Here is a 20394-nt window from a genome sequence, read left to right as displayed (position 1 = left end):
TCTTTACTACCTCCGCTTGGGTGTCCATTTCCAATTGCTGGGTTTTGGGTTATAGTTGACTCACCAATGGTATGATCCTCATCTTAACCCTATGTGGATGTCAGTTCCTAAGAGCTTGGGGTTTGAATATATTTCACCTACCATGCATGATCTGTTGCACTCTAGATGCTCTCTATTTAGGCACACATCCTTTTACTTCCATCCATGTTTCAGTACTCTATAAGATTAAGATTTGTCATATGGTGGTTTGGATCCCTATTCCACCATTATTCTCTTTCATAGGGATGTGCTGCTTCCTTTTTTTTTCACCCATGTCTGTGACACTTCATTTCACACTCAGTGGTAAGTATAACTTGTACAGATGTAGGGTGGTCTCCCACATATGATCCTCTGTAGTAAGGATCTATTGTTTTAAGGTATTCTTTGGATGCTTTCAAGAAATGCTGCTTTGTTTTTCTCTCACACTGGTCTCTCCACCTATGCAGTATGGGATATTAGCTATTTATGTGGTAGGAGGTAATGTACAATATTGAAAGTTATAATTTTCCAATACTGAAAATATATTTCCAATGCATGTTTCCCACTCTTCCTCCCCACTGAAAACTTGTGATTACATTTTTTGCCAAACCTCAGTGATAATTTGGATGAACTGAATAGAAGTAAGTACAGGCACCACAAGAGCTTTTTTAGGGCTTTACCTTGACTAGTTTACTTGTCATGGTCTCAATCCTGTGTTGCACAAGATTCATTTTGTCTGGCATATCTGTGAAGATATTTGCATACTAGCACAGTAGAACATGTAGCTCCTTGTAGCTCTTTTTTTTTTTGTCTGTTTGTCAGTCACTTTTTCACTGTTGTTGATATCTTTATATGTCTAATCTCCACCCCATGCTCTTAGGTCTAGTAGGGCCTCCACTTCTATGCCAGCCATGTCTGCTGTGTCAATCTGTGCCTCATTCACCGTAGGTCTTTTTTCCCTCTCGGTGTACTGTATCAACAGATTGGCATGATAGATCTTGGCCCTTCTTTCCACCTTTAACTTGTAGTTCATTCTGTTGACCACTTCTGAACTTCAGAGGTCTTTTCTGCTATAAGGCGAGTTTTTTTGTTGTCTGTAGATAGCAGAACTAAATTTTTCTTTCTGACCTTTCTTGGCTTTCTCATCACAGAAGTACTTTGAACTGCCACTAGCCACACACAAATTCTTTCAAACTAGTTGACATGTTTCCATGTCAGTTTCTGGGGTCTAACACATACCATTATGTATTTTTCTCATTTCATTTTTTTTCTTCTGTTCTAAGATATATCAGTATCTGCATTGGGCCTGGTACAATAATCTGTACAATAATGCCAAAAATGAAAAATCCTTTATGCACTTGTAGAACTTCTTGGTAAGCATATAACACTGCTTGCAAGTACCTGTTTTAGTTGCATGGTCCCTTTTTGGCACATCATTTTCAGTGTGTTCTTTAAGACTGAGTTGATTCTCTCACATCTGCAGTTGTATGGGGGTGACAATGAGTTGCCTACTTTTGATGAGCTTGTACACTCCTAGCATTAGTTCCAAGATGAACTGGGTCTCTCTGTTAATTGAAATTTTTATAGGAAAGTTTTTTCTTCAGCACACTTCCAGGAGGGCTTGTACCACATTCTCTGCCTTTATCTTTGGCAATGCTCACGGATTCAGGGTAATGTATGGCACAGATGACAACAGTTAGCATGCATTGGTTACCCTTGTCAAATGGAGGTACTCATGGTCTGAAGTTTACAACTACTCTGCTGAATGGTTCTTCTATGAGAGACATCTTATACAGCAGCATGTTGGCCACTCTTCCTCTGGGTGCTGTCCTTTAGTAGGTGTTACATGATTTGGAGAATATAGTCATATCTGTGATGACTCCAAGTCAGTGGTATTTGCTGATACATGTCTACCCTCTTTTGTTAGTTGTCTGCCCACAGTTGATTCATGAGCCAAGGTTGGATTATTTACAGTAAGCCTGTGTGGCTTCTCTGTGATAAATTTCAACTACAGAAGATAGCAACACCATCTGCTTGTTTTAATATAATATATTAAAAACAAGTCAAACATATATACAAATGTTCATTACTCAGTTGTTTACCACAGTAGTACCTAGAGCTTTAAATAATTCTCTTTTTCACTAATGTCCACTTTGGCTAGTTCAGTTACTTTAGAAAACAACTGATAAGATGAATTATTCTTCTCTACTCTGTTATTACAGTGCAATCTGCAATAATTTCACTATAAACATTGCTGCTATGTAGGCTTTGTTCCTAAATTAATGACCTCACAGTGTAATACTAGAACTAAGAAATGATTGTGTGTGTTTATATCCCAATAGAAGTCTAAAACACCCCATGCAATTGCAGACATACAGTTATAATAATACTCCATTAAATTGATGAGAAACCCAGCATTCTAGCAAAAGTATGCAGTATTTCCAATGTTATAAATATTTGCTAATTTATAGTAATAAAACAATGTTTAACGCGTAAACAATTATGTAAGCAAACTTACCATGGAATATCATTTCTAAAAACAACTAAATATGACACTTGTCCTATATAAACAATGTAAATTACAATGTTCATGTTAAACTTAAATTGAATCAGCCATGTATATCTACCAAATTGAAAGTTTAGTTATAATAAAATAAGGAAATTTGTGAATAAAATTGAAGTGTGAATTTATATCCCAAAGAATTAGGTGCAAAACATAATTGCATTGTTTTTCAGTTAATGTGCAACATATTTTGCATCCCATACTCTTTTGTTTGTCTTAATATGAATATGCTGCATAGTTAAAATAAGTAGTTGAACATTTTAAGGAGTCCAGGGAAAGGAAAGAAGTCTAAAGCTACATTTTTTAAGAGGGATAAAGCTGCCAAAGGAAAAGATAAAGAAGTAAAAGAGGCCAAAAAAGAGGAAGAAAGGGAAAGTAAGAAAGAAAAGGATGTTAAAGAAAGCACCAAGAAAGACAAAGAAACAAAAGATTCTAAAAAAAAGAAAGAAAGTAAGGTGAAACTTGGGAAATCCAAAGATAAAAAAAAGAAATACTTAGACAATGAAGTAAGAGGTGAGTTTTCTATGAATTTTCCATGTAATTTTTACTATAGAACACATTTTGTGAAATTCTAATATATATATACCATTTGATTTTTTGTCATAGTTATTGTATCCTTTTAGGCTTTGCTTCCATAACATTTAAGGATTACTAAAACAAATCTGAAAATTAGTATATGTCAAAATTTATTGTAAAATCAGTTGTATACTTGTATTACACATGTATATTAATGTAATACATGTATTACAAATGTAATTAAGATATTTAAAGCTCAGTAAAATAGCAATAGCCCTTATTAACATAAGTACTTTATTTTTTTTCTCCAAAGTATTTCTGAAGAAATGATTGAGGTAGTTTTATAGTTCTAGTGAAATAGCAATAACCATCATTAGCACAAATGTGTTTTTCTATATTATAGCTAGTTTAATTCTTCAAAGATATGTTATTATATGCTGTACTGGAAGTATTTAATACTTGTGTAGAAACCAATTTACACTGAGAATACTACTGGAGAAAAGCAGAATTTATGCAAGTTCTTCTAATACATACTAATTAAACATTATGAAAGGTTGGAGATTGGAGAATTATAAGTTAGTTGACAGAACCTGTTATTATTTAAAGAGGAATTCACATTAATCCTAAACATGAACCCTTGGTGTGGATTCCTGTACGTGGTGAGGGGACTTCCCAGGGAAGGTTTGTTTGTCTCCTCTGGGATCTACACATCCACCCACATGTTTGCCATGTGTGGTGACACATGAGGGGGAGGAGAGGATCCTGGCCTCTTGAATTTCTGTAGCTGGGAAGCTTTGGGGTGGTTCCCCTAGTGTCAACTGGCTGGTCTACTTGGGCTAGGGTCAACCAAATACCAGTGTTGGATGTTCTCAACAGGTGCTGTGGACATTGTATCATATGCTTGTGTTTGGGTATGGTGCTCACAAAACCCTGGTGTTGCTGCAATGTCTTTGTTTGGCATGTCGTGCAATACCTCATAGGGCTGCATGGTTGGTGGGGTCAGTGGGCACAGAAATGTATTTCATTTTTATTATGGATCCTCCAAATAAAAACTTAAATAAAATAGTGAAAAAACAGTCCACAGGTAAATAACCACATCTTGAAGATTCTGAGGAGAAATCTTCAACATCTGTAATACATACCTCATTTTCTTATACTACATTCTATTTCAGACAAACTTTTAGAACAAATGTCTCCCTTTTTCATTCAGAAGGGACGAGAGGGACTTGCTGGCTCTCCAGAGTCAGTATAGAAGCTTTGCTCTGGTGACATATCAGTGGAAACATCCACATCTCAACACAGTGAGCTCCTCTTGCATTCAAAGGCAATTGGGGATATACCTATTGAGGTTATGTCTCATGCTACTTTGAATTTATCATGAGGAATTATTGTTGAGAAGGATTTGAAGAACATACCTGAGTCAGAGGTTCTCGCTGGTTCCTCCACCCAAGGAGTTTCTGAAGTGAGGTATATTTCCACTCGTAAAGATGGAATTACGATGCTGACCAATGTCCTTATTCTGACATTTACATCACCGCGTCCACCATCAAGGCAGGTTATCTTTATTGCAAGGTACGGCCATACATTCCATGCCCTCTCAGATGTTTCCAGTGTCAGCAGTTCAGTCACTTGAAGACATCATGTTGTGGTTCCTTGATGTGTGCTCATTGTGGTGGCAAGGACCACAATGCCTTTGAGTGTGAAACAGACCTTCATTGCATCAGTTACAGTGGTTGTCACCCATCCTACTTCTGTTCTTGCACTAAATGGTTGGAGTTAAAAGAGGTGCAGCATTTGAAAATGATTCATAACATTACTTACCCTGAAGCTCGGAAGTTGGTGTCCACAACTTCATCTTGGATGTATGCTGCTGCACTTCCTTCTACTACTGCAGTGGGAGTGCAGATGGATCTGTCTGTGCCTCAAAAAAATCGTTCTCAAACCAAATGAAAAGTCTTTTGACTTGCATGGTTAAAAAAGTTTATGAATCAATGTCAACACTCATCTCTGTCCCTACCATACATTCCAGCAAACCCCAAGATCCAGTTCCTTTGGTTCCAGGTAAGGGCATTTCCTTGGGTACACCTTTTTCTCCCATCCCAAGATGCAAAACGATCATTCGTTTACATCCTCAGTCACTGTAATCTTCTTCTAACAACAAAGACCTGCCCGTAGGTATCTCTCACTCTCACACTGTATTGCTTTTCAGGAGGCTATTCTTCTGAATGTTTTTAACCAGATCTGGCAGGAAAATGTTTTTCCTGATGCCTGACCCCAGGTTATTGTCCTACCTTTCTCTAAGCCTGGGAAGGATCCCAAGATTCCTTCAAACTACTGTCCAATTGCTTTGATGAGCTGTATCTGTGAGACGTAAGAGAAGATGGTTAATGCTTGTCTTGTTTGGTTGCCTGAATCAAACAACCTCCTCTTGCCCACCCAGTGTTGGTTCCGATGATGGCACTCCACCATGGGCCTCCTGATTTGACTTGAAACATCAATCAGAGAAACCTTTCTCAAGAGACATCATCTTGTTTTTCAATTTTTTGACTTTCAGAAAGCTTATGATATATTGTGGAGGTATGTCATTTTGCGAGACTTCCATTTATGATGGTTACATGACCATTTGCCCATGTTTATTGAAAATCTTTTAGTGGACAGATGGTTCCAAGTTCATGTGGGTTTGACACTTTCCTGTTATTTTCTACAGGAAGTTTGAGTCCCTCAGGGCTGTATTTTGAGTGTCACACTTTTCACTATAAAGATTAATACCATCACTGAACAACTCCCTTTTACTGTTGCAAACGGGTTCTATATTGATGACTTTCACATCTCGTGTCAGCAGATGGATGAATAGGGTCTGTTCTTGGATAACATTGCTGAATCCACATCTTATGAACCATCCTTCCATTCCTCTTTATACAGATGGTTTGAAATCAGGTGACTGTGTGGGTGCTGCCATGGTTTGTTGTGGATCAGTAGTTGTATGCAGAATCCCCCTCTACAGCTTCTTTGTTCACTACTGAACTGTATGCCATTTCTCTTGCCCTGGATCACATAGAAGCTAAACAGTACTCAAATTGCACTATTTATATTGACTCGCTTAGTTCTCTATTGGTCCTGGAATCGCTTCATGTTTGTTCCCACCCTGTTCTGACCAATATTCAAAACTGACTGGCCCATTTCTCTTTAACATCTACTTCTGTCCAGTTTTTCTGGATACCAGACCACGTTGGTATTTACAAGAACAGGCTCGCCTACACCACAGCTAAATCTGTATGTTCTGGCACCATCACTGCTGTGCCTGTTCCATACATGGACTATGTTCCTGTATTCACGGCTCAGCTCTGTGCCTGTTGACAACTGACTTGGAGCGAGCAATGTGGAAACAAGCTATTCTCAATAAAACTCTCTATTTGACTTTGGCCATCTTCCTTCTGTAAGGATCGTAAAGAGGAAGTTGTTCTAACTAGACTATGCATTAGTCAGTTTTTTAACTCATGATTTTCTTTTAACTGGGATTAATGCACCAATGTGTAACACTCGAGTCACAATAAGCCACATTTTACTTTCTTGCTGTTGTTATTACTCAACAACGGCACCATTTTAAACATGTTTTGTCCAGAGGTTTATGCGTAACATTAGTGTCATTGGTGATGGTGACACTGTCCACCTTGGAAATGTTTTTAATGTTTTACAGGTCATTAATCTTTTTAATGCTATTTAGGTGTTTTAATTTATACATTAGACTTTTTTGATGTGATTCCCTTTTAAGAATCGAAGTACATCTATTTCAATTTGAAATTAGAAAATGGCTATAATATCAAATAACTCGAAACCAGGAATAAAGGGGCTAACTTTAGGTGACTAATACTGCTGTTTGAACTACCTGGCAAGTTTAATAATTAAAATTTTGCTACAAGTTTTTTAAGACTTGTATTACTTTATTCTGAAAATGGACATAATGTCAAATAACTCAAAACCAGGACTGGAAAGGCCAACTTCAGGTGACCAACACTGCTGATCAAACTACCTGTTATTCATCCTGGTGAGGTATTATTAAAATTTTGCTACAAGTCTATTACAATTTTTATTACTTTACTTTTTGAAAATGGCCATAACATCAAATAACTCGGAACCAGGACTGGAAAGGCCAACTTCAGGTGACTGATGGTGGTTTTTGTACTTACCTGTTAGTCTTCCACGCGAGTTATGATAATTACAGTTATGCTACAGAAAGTTCTCTACCACTTGTATTACTGTAGTTTTTCTCTTGATGCTGTAGACTAGATGTAAACATAGGTTTTATGCCTTTTTTTTTAACTTTGCCTTGTTTTACCTTAAATTCTTTTTATAAATTTCCTAATTTTACTTTTTACTGGATGTTTGGCATGGATAGCCTAGCTGCTTTGTGCCATAAAACACCAAATCAACCAACCAACGGACTTCTTGGCGAGTTACAAAATTACAATTAAACTTCAGAAAGTCCTTTACAACTTGTGTTATTGTATTTTCTTTTTCTGGTGTAGATTAGATGTAGAAATTGGATTTGATGTTATATGTGTTTTTAATTCAAAAATTAAACTTTGCCTTGTTTTACTTTAATTTCCTTTTATGAATTTTACTAATTTTACTTTAATCTTAACCTTTTTTTACAAAGCATCTAGGCTATCTGTGCCATAAAACATCAAAACAATCAATCAACCAACTTTTACAAATCACATTGAATTGTCTGCTGGAGAACATCATGCAGGCTGGTATGTAGCCTTCTTACAATACTTTTCTCTCGCATTACTTACATGATTTGGCAGTTTCTTCTTTAGAGGGTTTTTTGTCTACCTTTTATAACAATTTTGACCACATCTGTTAGATTATAAAGAGGGATGAGTATTTTCTTTTTCTTTTCCTCCTGTTCTGTATTTACTTTCCAGTGTCTGTGACCTCTTTTCACTGGATTCCTCTCTGTAGTGAGTGTTGCCCAGACAAGTGTGCTTTTATCCATTCAATTCCACATTAGCAACCATTTTAACAATACTTACTTTCAGTTGCATTAGGCTCTGTAGAAATGAAGTGTTTCATAAGACCAGATAGGAGCTCACTAGATGATATTATCATTTTATCCTGGACTGACACTCATAGATCATCATGAGTGAAACTAATGGGAATCTTCCATTTGCTGATCAGTGGATTAAATAAATCAAGATTGGATTGCTTTTATAAATTTAAAGAACTTGGTTTATGTATTGCATAGTTTCTCAAGCACTGTTCCTAAGAGCTCCCTCAGGGCATATTACCCCCCAACACTCACACACACCAGATCCTGCTAGTGGAGGTAGAGAGTCTTTACAACACCCAGTTTCCAGTCATTAGGGTGATGGACAGAGGGTTTTTTTTTTCCAGAGTGTTTGAGTGATTTCCTCCATTCTTGGAGAAATTGGTGAAGTTGGGGATCCTTCTACTCAGGACCCTAGATGTTCTTTCCAGGGAGCCTATCTGTAATACCATTTCAGATTTTACGTTTATCCAGTTGGGGTGTGCATAGCCACTATCTTTTCATAATTTCGAACATGGAATGATCCCATCCTGGATCCTTGGTTCACCACAGTATTTCACATCCTTTTCATAATTCTGGGGAGGCAAGTGCAAGGTTTCTTGTCCACTTGGATGTGGAGTGAGGATGAACATTCATACTTCCAAACAGGATGAGTTCTGTTCCTCTAGTTGAGTATGACATACATGATCCTATCATTTCAAGCCATGGGCTTCATAAAGTGAAGGGAAAAAGTTTGTTTCAGTGTTGCTTACTTTTTAATTGTTAGTCTAATGGTTTGGAACCCATCACTCTAACACTGCATGTTTGGATCCAGTCAAAAGTTTATCTGGCCAATTTCCCTATCTACTAATGTTCAGTGTAGGGTCCAAGACCCCTTAATTCAAACTTCTGTTGTGGAACTTTGGATATCTGATTGGGGGCTGGGGATGTATTGATGACTATTGATTTACTATTTCACCATTGATACAGGAACTAAGTTTAGGGGGAAGAGTATATTTTGTTCTAGATTTAGTGCTGTTCCCTTATCTTGATACACCTTTGGTATATGAGCTTTCTGTGTGGACACTTCACTCTCCATCCCCTCTATTTGTTCAAGAGGGTAATATTGGCTACAGATGTCAGTGGACGTGCTTATGTTTTGAAAATTAGCATTTTGATAACTTGAAAATGTATTTTTAGTAATATGTACTACTGCTGACACCCTCCTGCCCTCTCTCCTCACTGAGGGCCAGTGTTAGTGACTAGGGTGGTATCAGTCTTGAAAAAGCAATAAAAGTATCTGAATGAGGAGCTTGTACACAGTACCAGGAAAGAGGGTGCATTGACATAAATGGAGAGTATCATACAACAAATAATGCCAAAGGCATTATAGATGAATAGATGAACATCAGTAGTTGAAGATAGGTATTAATTAAGTTGTGACAAAACACTACCCTGCTGCTGAAGATTTGTTATTTAATATTTTTCATGATGTGTATATTTATGTGTTATATTTAAGTGTTATTTATTTGATTGTACTTTTGTGTTAGTATAAAGGTTATAAACTCATTCAGTTATTTATGCACAAATACTTAAATACATATCAATAAAAATATGATGGCTGTGTGTTGAATTTAAATGAAGAAAATCTGTGTCAGTTTGTTAACCAAAACTACAAGTTCACAAGCAAGACAAGAAAAAACCCTCAAAAAACTGAGTTGCTTGGGTATAATCAAATATACACAATTTGTATTATAGAAATACCTAAGCTCACATGAAGATGCAATGAAAATTTAAGTTTAAATAAATGTCAAATATGTAAACTTAATACAGATTTCTCCTTTCTTGATTGACCTGAAAATTAACTATTGTTTGTTTGAAATGTATAAGATATTGATATTTTTAGTTTTATGTAGTATTTTTATTCGTTAAATTTAAAATGTTAAACCAGTACTAAATATATATTGGTATTATTCAGTTAAAAGGTAATAACTGATTGAAGCTTGAATTATATGCTTATTTGATTATTAGCATATTCTGAAATATTTGTAGTAGAGAGACCAATTTTTGGAGTCCCACTATATGTGGCGTTGGAAAGAAATAGATCACATGATGGTATAGAGATTCCAGCAATAGTTCGAGAATGTATTGATTACATTGAGGAACATGGTAAGCTTCTTTATGTATGAATTTATTATGAAATTGTATGCATAAATATGAAATTTTTACCACAACACACACAAATATATACTAACCAAATGCTTGAGCATTAACTTTAGAAAAATCACAAAAAGTCCAATAATACAATTAATGCAGTTTATAGCTTGGTATTTATTTTCAAAAAGTAATTCATCATTTTTTTAATGAAACCCTTACTAGTGTTGTATGTTATTTATTTTTGAAACACATCATATTTGTATAGTTTAATTTCAATTGTGAGATTAATGAGATATATACATGCACCATTATCTGCAGCTTTATGTATGTCTTGGTTAATATGCTCTCCATAGTATTTTTATTGAAACATTTACTTCTTTTGGTAGACAACTGTATGAATAATACAAGAATGAAAACACCAGGGTTCTTTTAATTTTTATAATTCATTCTTGTGACATTCTTATTGTGAATTTTTTAATTTTGTATCATATCATGCATGATTTGATTTTGTAAAAAATACTGTATTCTGCTATTGCTTTTTTTTATTATCAAATTAATTTTCAGAAAATGTATAAGGTGTTAAGATTCCATCATAAAATATTGAATGGATATCTTGCACAAGAAATTTCAGTGGCTATAAACAGAACGCAACAGGTCTTTTTGATACTGCATGTTAAGTTCTAGTATGCAGTGTTTGTTTATAGATAGATCTCAAAACATTTCAAGATATATTTATCACCAATATTTTTTTAGTTCAACTGTATAAGTAGTTTTTTTTAAAATATATACTTATCAGTACAAGTTTCTAGCTTTAACCTGTTCAGTGCCGTAGACGAGATAACTCATCCAAGCCGATCGGTAACACAGTGCCACAGACGAGTTAATTCGTTCTTAATAATACCTAACTTCAACGCTAGATGTCAGCACCATACATGCATTTGACCTACTTACAAATTGTTTCACTTTTGATCCAAAATGGCGTCACGAAAAAGTTACAAAATGAAGAAGCATTAGAGTTGTATTGTAGCAGCTGAAATACTTGGCAGTCAACAGGTTAAAGAAATGTATAAAAAACACAACAAGGTAAAAAGTAAAAAAACCACCCAAAAACAACCAATAAAGTTGAATTTGCTAGTTTAATTTTTGAACAAAGAAACTATTCTCAGTATTAAGTAAATAATGATAGTGGCTAGTGATGTAATTCTAAATTCTGAGACAGTATACACTTCTGCACATAGTTAAGCTATCTTCCCTGTGCATCTGTCAGAAATTTGCATGCCACTATCATCTTGGCAACTCCTATCTATCTCACAGGACTTTTCTTGAATTACACTTTTATATTATGACATTATTATGCAGCAAAAGCCTTTAACCATTAGAAGGGTGATACATCTCCGTGTGAACTAATTTTTTATGTGTTTTTTATACTGGGAAATCTTCATTCTTTTCCTTGACACTGAATGCATCACCCATGCTATTTCATCTTTCAATTTATCAATGTTTGTGTTATTAAGGGAACTTAATTTCTTCTTTTTTTAATATAAACTATGAACTCGCTTCTACTATTGTGAGTGGAAAATTCTCTCACACAGATTATGTAAAAACTATGACATACAGATGCATTCTCACTTGGGATGACATGATAGCCATTAAGTATAAGAGTTGTGATTCCCTTACACAGCCAAGTCTTACAGCTACAGTCCTATCTTCAGGTATTCCTTTCCCTCATTTTGAGGGGGAAATGAAGAGGACAAATCTGAGTGTTTCCTTTTCATGGTTGTGCTTAAGAACTTCTCTCTCTGATGAAGACAAGCCTTAAACTTCACATTACTAGGACTTAATTTTACAGATGTGCACCATTCTTTTATCTTCCAGTTTTTCATATTATTTTCCTGTTTCCTGCTTCTTGATACTAATCATAATTTCATTTTGTTTTTCTTCATCGGTTATGTTCCTACATCCTTAAGCCTCATCCTAATTTACTTCTTATGTCCTCAGTTATAGTTATTATGAATTCACTTTCTTGATTGCCACATTTGGCATTGCCCTTGCTTGTGATCCATTTTCCTGTCTATTTTTCACTTCTTTGAGATCTTTGTCTGGCTCCCTTTGACGTGAAGGTTTGTGAGTATTTCTAATTTGTTTGAACCACTGACTGAGGATGCCCATCATCAATCTTTGCTTTCATCCTTTGTTTACACACTGTCCCAAACACAACTTTCCAGTATTTTACCTCAACTTAGTACCCAGTTTTCTGTCTTTGTATTCCCACTTTCCATCTTTTCTCTCATACCCAAAATCAGATACATAAAGCTTACCAATGACGATTAAGTCGGATCCTGTGGGTACCTATCATACTTTTCCATCCATAGAAAGGTTTCTCTACTTCTTACCAATATACTTTTTCTTCAGTTATATTTTCTTCCTCCTTTCAGCTCTCATTATATTTCCTTTCCTCCTCCTCCTTATCTTATCTATGTACACTTCCAAATTTTTCTTCACTCCCACTTGCTGTCTTATTCACCTCTTCATGACAGAATAGTTATCAAATTGGTTATTTAATGAGGCTAACAGTTTTGCCAATTATTTAGAAATTCTGAAAATCACTGCATGGAGGTATATTACTGTCAAGGAACAGTATCTTCAAGGTCAGAGGACTTTCAACTTCATTTTATATAAAGTATTTCATATTAGATAAATGATTATGATCTGTTTGATCAATATTTGAATGTATTGGAAAATAAATTTGGATTTTGTAGTATTGGAGTGATGCTATACCACTCCTTGTTGCTGATTACATAAATATTTAATGTAAAAAGAAAAGAAAAACACATCCAAGTTATTTTTTATGCCACTAAGCTGACTGGAGTAGGATAGATTTTTTTTTATTTTGTCTGTTGTATTATATAAAAGCATATTTAAAAACATCTATCCAGTTAAAAAATAAGCATTATTTTCATCATCAAGTTAATTTTATTTTTAATGTTGTGCAACAGAGATAATGATTGAAATCAGTAATTAACAGGTGATTGTGCAACCTCTCTAACTCATGCAGTTTAAGTTAAAATAAGTTTATTGATAGCAGTTTGATTATTGATTTTGTGATGTGTAACTGATAGGATTAAATGCATTACATTAACTTTTTGAAATTTTGTATTTCAATTTCGATACTGCTAAAACAGGCCTCAAAAAATCATGGGTGCCAGATCAGCATGATGACTACAAATTCATCATTGCACTTAGTATTTTATCTCATTTTATTCATGCATAGAGCTATGCTAAATAGAACTTAAAAATAAAACAGTTATGGACTATTAGAAGTCCAGAACCACTTTCACATTTTTCAAGTCCTAAATTTAACTTTGTTTCTTGTATTGTAATGATGGATTCAGCACTTTGTTCTTTCAGGAATGAAGCACTGCAGTCGTAAAACATATTACTAATTTTGCACCATTTTGATTTTCTTTCTCTTAATTCAACCAGTCAGTGAATGTGTTTTAGTCTTGGAAAGGTAGCTATTTCAAGCTGTACTATCAGGTGGTTATTGATGTCATGTGGTCATTAGCATGCACTCATTACTGTGAAAGTAAATAAATATACAGTGGTGTCTCAATTATTCATGCTATTCCAAGGATAGTAAAATATTGCAGATAACAGAAACAGCAAATAATTGAGGCATTAATGTATCTCACCAGTTAGTCCATTGGTTAATCTAAATAAAAGTTTTTAATATATTTAGGTTTGTTGTTTTAATTTAGACTTTTTATAGTTATTTTAATCACATTATTGTGAAAAATTATAAAAGTCGTCATAATTATAAAAGCCAAGTGTCATCAGGTAGTTAGTCAGTCATGCTCAATTTCTCAGAGCTTTAGGAGTTACGTGAGTCCAATTCCACTTTTCTTCCTATGGTACTTGTTTTGGTAGCTCAATCCCCTTTTAGTTGAACTAATTGCTAACATAACTGCTTTTATAACTATAGACAAAAAAGTGCATTTGCACACTATCAATATATATGAAGAATAAGTAAAATGTTAGTGCAAATCTATGCTTGGTAATTATTACAAAAAAAGCCTTTGTTAAAACAGACTGAAGGTACCAATTATCTGTAAGGAAAATAGTAATAAGCAACACCACAAATTTCCTGAACATGCAGCATTGAACAATAGACAAAAAGTGAAGTTAAGTGAAATCTTTAAAAAATGTTAATGTGTATTTTGTGTGTTTTTTATATATTATGTTTCTAATCCTTAATCGAAGTTAATCAAGCTACAAATATTTTGTATTTTTGATAACTTAGAATTTGAATGATTGCTGGATCCTGTAAATGAAAACCCCCAAATATTGTTCAACATCTGAACTTTTGCAACTAAAATTAATTTCTGAGCAACAATTTCTCCAAAACATGTAAATTATATTCTAAAATTGTACTGGTACTGTTATTTTGAGAAAACTTGGGAAAAATAAAACAAACGATGGATAGTTGAGATCACAAATAATGGAGGTGTGGGTAATCAAGACACTAGTGTGGTCCCCATTTCTCAGTACAAACAGTAATGAAGTTAGCTTTGGTACACCTGGCTTCTGGGTTTTTTGGCTGGCTTCTAGCTTTTCATAGAAGTGTGTGTTTGTATGTTTTTCTTATAATAAAGCCACATCAGGCTATCTGCTGTGTCCACTGAGAGGAATTAAATCCCTGATTTTAGCATTGTAAATTCATGAACTAACTGCATCCAAGTTTTAATAGTCAGCTGTTAATAAAAGTAATATCTCAGATTATTATTTTGTCATGACTGATTGAGACTGATAAACTATCTTTAGTAAACAAAATGCTTTATTCAATTATAATGGTGTTGGATGTCATTGTTGCATGTTTTGTTTTTCTATACAGTATAGAACTTGCTGAAGTGTTAAGTGTCAATTTTTCTAAGAGGTCTTTGGTAATTAATATAATGCATTAATTCATTTAATTAATGTATTATATTAATTAATATAATATTGTTGTTATATTTCCTAATACAGATATAAATATTTTAATTATAAGATGTTATTGATAAAAATAAATATGGGATTCAGAAGTATAAAAAATTCTTGCAACAGATATGTAGGAGCAACTTATAAATGATTATATATGAGAAGGAATTGTTAATGATAGATTGACACAATCATACTTAGATCATATCATTACAAATAAGACAATTAAATAAAGTTTCAGTTGTTAAATAAAAGTAACATCTCAGATTATTATTTTGCCATGACTGATTGAGACTGAAAAATTCTTTAATAAACAAAATGCATTATTCAATTATAATGATAATCAAAATAATGCAACAATTGAAAAGTTGAAAGAAAAAATTTAAAAGGAAGAAATTTCTAAAATTTGCTGTTACAGATTAACTAGTGACAGTAGTAGCTCTCAATTATTGTATGATATAATATTTACTACATTCCATATAACTAATTATTTAAGCTAATAAGAAAAAAGAATAGATTAAGAATGGATCATTGATGAAATAAAACAGTATTCTAAAATTGTGTGTGGGGTCTTCTTTTCTCCCTTTTGTCCACTTAATAAACATGTGTTTTATCCATGTTTACTGTTTCTTGTAATTCCTCACTTGCTGTTGCCCTTGTCATACCAAATAGTCATTATTTTGTGTTTCAACTCCCTCACCACCAATTGATATTTGTGAGTTATTTTTGGGACCAGTCATGTTAGGGGTGAATATGGCATGATCATCCTCCCATCATAAACTTTGAAATGTCCTGCTTTGTTATATTACTGTTCATTGTTTCACTACTGAGATGTGCAGAGTTTCAACTAGCTTATTTTTATTGAGTCTTTCAGTCTCAATATACCTGTCTTCCAACATGCCACATCTCTTCTTGTCTACCCTTTCCTTGCTGATGTGGCTGCTCTTTTTGGACCTTTATGGGGTTAGGAATGCCTTTTGTTGTGATTGTATTCACCTCCCTTCTCATTGCGTGATTTACACGTTGCTCTTTTTCAGTGCCATGAGGTGTTTGAGAAGAATTCCCAAATATTTGGTAACCAGAGTTGAGTTTGCATGGTTGTTTACTTTCCTTTTCTTATTGGCCTTCTATTTATCCCATTCCTGTCCTGTATCTGTTCATGTGTCGTGCTCTTTTTCTTCCTCTCTCTTTCTAGTTCCTGCCTTTCATATTCCTGAAATTTCCTGTTGGTATATTTTGCATCATCCTGGTAGCAACTAACCATTTTGGAGACTATATTGTAAGTTCAAATCTCATTGGAGCTGGGCCCCTTCAGTTTCTTGGGGTTTGAAGCTTACTTTTGATGACCATCTTTTGTTCTATGGGTTTTTGTTTTCTTCTTGTCATTATTTGATGATCTACAGTTTATCCATGAGTGGATAAGTACCCCTCCCTATTCTTTTTTCTTTTTCTTTGCAAGGACTCTTTTTTTTTTTTTTGTGATGAGTATTGCCTGACTAGGTATACTTATTCTTAATTCTGTATTGCAAGACCTGTGTGCCAAATATGCCCACTGTTGAGAGGGGGTGTTCCACAAAACCACTTAATGGTATTCTTTATAGTATTTTGCTCTGTGAAGATATTCATCTCAGACTGTAGACTTAAGTAAATAAAATGAGAATTACTGTACATCCCTGATGATCTATATGTTTTAGGGCATTTGATTGGGCTGCTTTTCAGCTGAGGTGATGCAGTCATCCATTGTACTGTCTCCAGTGCAGTATTTCTCTTGACTCTCCAGTGAAGTTTAGCCCTTTCTCTTGTGGAGTATTTAAGTCCTTGCCACTTACCAGTTCCTACCCATTGTGGATGGTGGACCATATAGGCCTGTCCTCCTGAATGTATTCATTCCAACTCAGTTGAGAATAGGGTAGTGGTGTTCTGCTGGTGTAAATGGCATTGATTCTCATCCTGCTATGAACATATAATACAATTCCAGATGCCACTAGGTAGGTGTTGGATGGTGCTTTTGTATTTTCAAGACAGCTGGTATGGGTATTAAAACTTTAATTGAAATAAAGTACAGAACATTTTGACCTTCATAGATCATCTTCAGGTTAACTGAAAAATGAGAATACATTTTTACTTCAAGTGGGTTTCTCATGATCACAGATGATGCTTTTGGCCAACATGCAATTTTTGTGTATATTTTCACAAAATTTTGCAAGCTTTCAGTTAACATTATGTCTTTCACATAAAATAAACCATATTTTAGGGGAGTATTTTTAATAAATTAAAATGAAGATTTACCCATGAATATATTGAGTAATTGTTTTAAATAGTCTATGTGCAAAGTGGATTTCAGGCTACGACTGAAAATACTTTTCCTCATCTTAAAAATTTCAAATTTCCTTTGTGTAATTCCTAAAACCTCCTAAATACAGTTCAAATATTTATTTTCAGTAACACTTTTTAATTTATCTGTTACTTTTCTACCCTATCCCTCTCCATGATTGGTCAATTTCACCAGCCTCATAACAAAAAAAAAAAAACATTTAAATTACCTTTTTTCTTTATTTCTAGAATAACTTCAAATTGTAACATGAAACTACATTAGATTACCCTGAGTAGTTTTAAGCTGATAATAACATCCATCTATTTGTAATTAGATTTTATTGTTTTATTGTACTTTTGATTACCCTTTGAACTGTGTTTAACTACTATTTGTACCACTATAAGTTGTAAATCACTCAGGGAACATGCAGCTCACATTACACTATCAAAACACATTACCAACAAGCTACTATGAGGTGTTGCTTGCATCCTTGCTTCATGAAACATTTTTGTTATATTATTATGATTTTTTTTATCTAATCTAACCTAACAAGACCCCTATTTTTACATTTTAGTTACTTTTATAATAATAATAAATAAAAAATAAACATGAAAAACAAGAGATAAAGTACTTACCTAATCTTTTTTTCTTGCTATCAATTATTGATAACACTTAACCCTACTTTTTATTATACTGTTGGTTATAATGTACTAAGTAATTGGTATGTCATTAAAAAATGCACCAAAGAATGTAGACTAATAATGTGAAAAATGTTGGGAATTTCTCCTAACTCTCAGAAGTTCTCTGGCTTTCTAACCTTGCAACAAGAGCTGTTACAAATTCATTCAAGCTAATCATTATCTTTCTCATGGGAATGAAACTTGTACTAACAATTGTTATACAATATGTCACTTGATAGATGAAAGCCTTGGCTTTTTATTGGTTATAGATAAGAATGCAATGAGTGGACATGGCAAGAGTGGTTTAATTTTCTGTTTGATAGCTCTGTAACCCAATAAAATTGAAGGCTATAAATTGTGGTTTTTCTAAGGAATTACTATTTTTATAGTGAGTAATTAATATTTTTTTTAATTTTTTAAATTTTTAAAAATATTTATTTTTTTATTTTTTTGAGGAATGGTGGATAAAATAGGGAAACGAAGATCCCCAGAGAAAATGTCACGTGTCACAATAGGGAAAATTTAAGATTGTTTTGTATAACCTTGTAAAATTAAGAACTTAAAACATGTATACCATTAAAATATGGATTATTTGCTAAGATTTTATGTTATACTAATTGATATAAACAAAAAGTAGTTTAATAAAATTTTGAATGTAAGATACTGAAACCTTGTGCCGTGTGCAGTAAAAAATACCTGTAGTGATAGGGTTACTTTAAAAGTAAATGTTAAAAGAAACACCTAAATATTAGTGTTTTTTCATGTCTCATTGTATGTTGAATGCAGCAATAGTTCAGATTAGATGTTTGTGATGTTCAAGTGTAAAGTTTATAGTTTATTATGAATTAGGAGCTCAAATTACTGATATTTACAAGCTAGAATATAAAATAAGAACCTCCTATATTTTCTTAGACTTTTCTTGACTTAAATGTAACAGTTCCACCCACCTCTATGATGTATGAATAACCAACTGAAAGCTTACAATGTTCCCCTAATAGCTTTCTCATCCTTTTTGAAATATTTCCTTTTCAGAACATTCTTTTTTATGTTAGGTTTCAAACAGTAAGGTAAGACTTTAGTGAGCTCAATTTTATATCTTATAGACCCAAATAGAGCTGTGTGGTGTGAAATTTGATATGGCTTAGCAGCATACTGCAAACAGCAAACAACTTCAAAGTTCGTAACTAGAATAGGTAATTGTTTGCTATATTTCTGTATTTACTGTGCTGTGTTTTAAAAAAATAACTTTGAGAACCTAGTAAATATGTAAATATTAATAATGTGTATGCATATGTATTAAAACTGAAATGTGACAGTATTTTGCAAAACTCTGGTGCACTAAAACACAGCTAGGACAAGTTGATTTAAAACGGTCAGTTTTATATTCTTGGATGTGGTAGTGTTGGTGAATGTGAGCCACATTGAGAACTTCTGTAATGCTAGTCAAGAATGGCTGAAAGGTCAATATAATGAATAATAAATACATATAAATGTATAATGTTATGAGATTTAAGCTATTGAGAGCAAATGTTTGTTTTTGTGTTATAATTTGTGGTCTTTCTAGAATGAACAAGAGGATAATTCATATTTATTTCCTAATTTTTATGGTGATTATGAGGTAAATGAAATTGTCCAATCTCATACAGAGATCCAGTTGTGAAAATAAAAGATTAAAATGTTTTTTCTTAACAAATGTTTGACAACTATCTCGATGTTATAAATATTTTTCATGTGAAATTTGAAAATATTCTGATGCATAAATGTAATTTTCATCTTAAAATGAAAATTACTTTGCATGTTGGATAGTCAACATTCCAAAAGAAATAATGCATGAGAAAAGAATATTTAAGAGGTCTTAAGTAAACTTAATTAAAATATCACATATTGTGTATGCAAAAGCCTTGTAATGTTTACTGATAATATACAACATGTCATGAAGATGTGCTTACTAATCTAAACATTTTACTATGAAAGGTGTAACAAGAACAAAATGGTTATGGGGTTAATCCCTGGAACTGAACCTGAGCTGAAAGAGTTATTTTTATTTATTTGATTTACTTGAGTCCTTCCTGTGATTCTACCCTTATTGCGTCATATTTATTCATGGTCAGAGAGTTTACCTGGCTCAGAAGAAATGCACCCT

The 20394-nt window shown here is 33.6% G+C and overlaps 1 protein-coding gene across 5 annotated transcripts in view; it reads left to right on the top strand.

Annotated features, from left to right (window-relative positions):
• Positions 1 to 20394, top strand: part of Rlip (Ral interacting protein) — a 114955-nt gene that overhangs the window by 39714 nt on the left and 54847 nt on the right. For 3 of the 5 annotated variants that reach the window (XM_076517502.1, XM_076517503.1, XM_076517504.1), the window contains exons 4-5: positions 2847 to 3094; positions 10179 to 10295. In XM_076517502.1, the coding sequence (XP_076373617.1) occupies positions 2847 to 3094; positions 10179 to 10295 (365 nt within the window). Of the gene's footprint in view, positions 1 to 2846; positions 3095 to 10157; positions 10296 to 20394 lie in introns of all 5 variants that reach the window. The other 2 variants (XM_076517500.1, XM_076517501.1) reach the window with 1 other exon arrangement.

Source organism: Tachypleus tridentatus, chromosome 8 (assembly GCF_004210375.1).
Source record: "Tachypleus tridentatus isolate NWPU-2018 chromosome 8, ASM421037v1, whole genome shotgun sequence".
NCBI classification, from domain to species: domain Eukaryota; kingdom Metazoa; phylum Arthropoda; class Merostomata; order Xiphosura; family Limulidae; genus Tachypleus; species Tachypleus tridentatus.
This window is presented reverse-complemented; position numbering and strand designations above follow the sequence as displayed.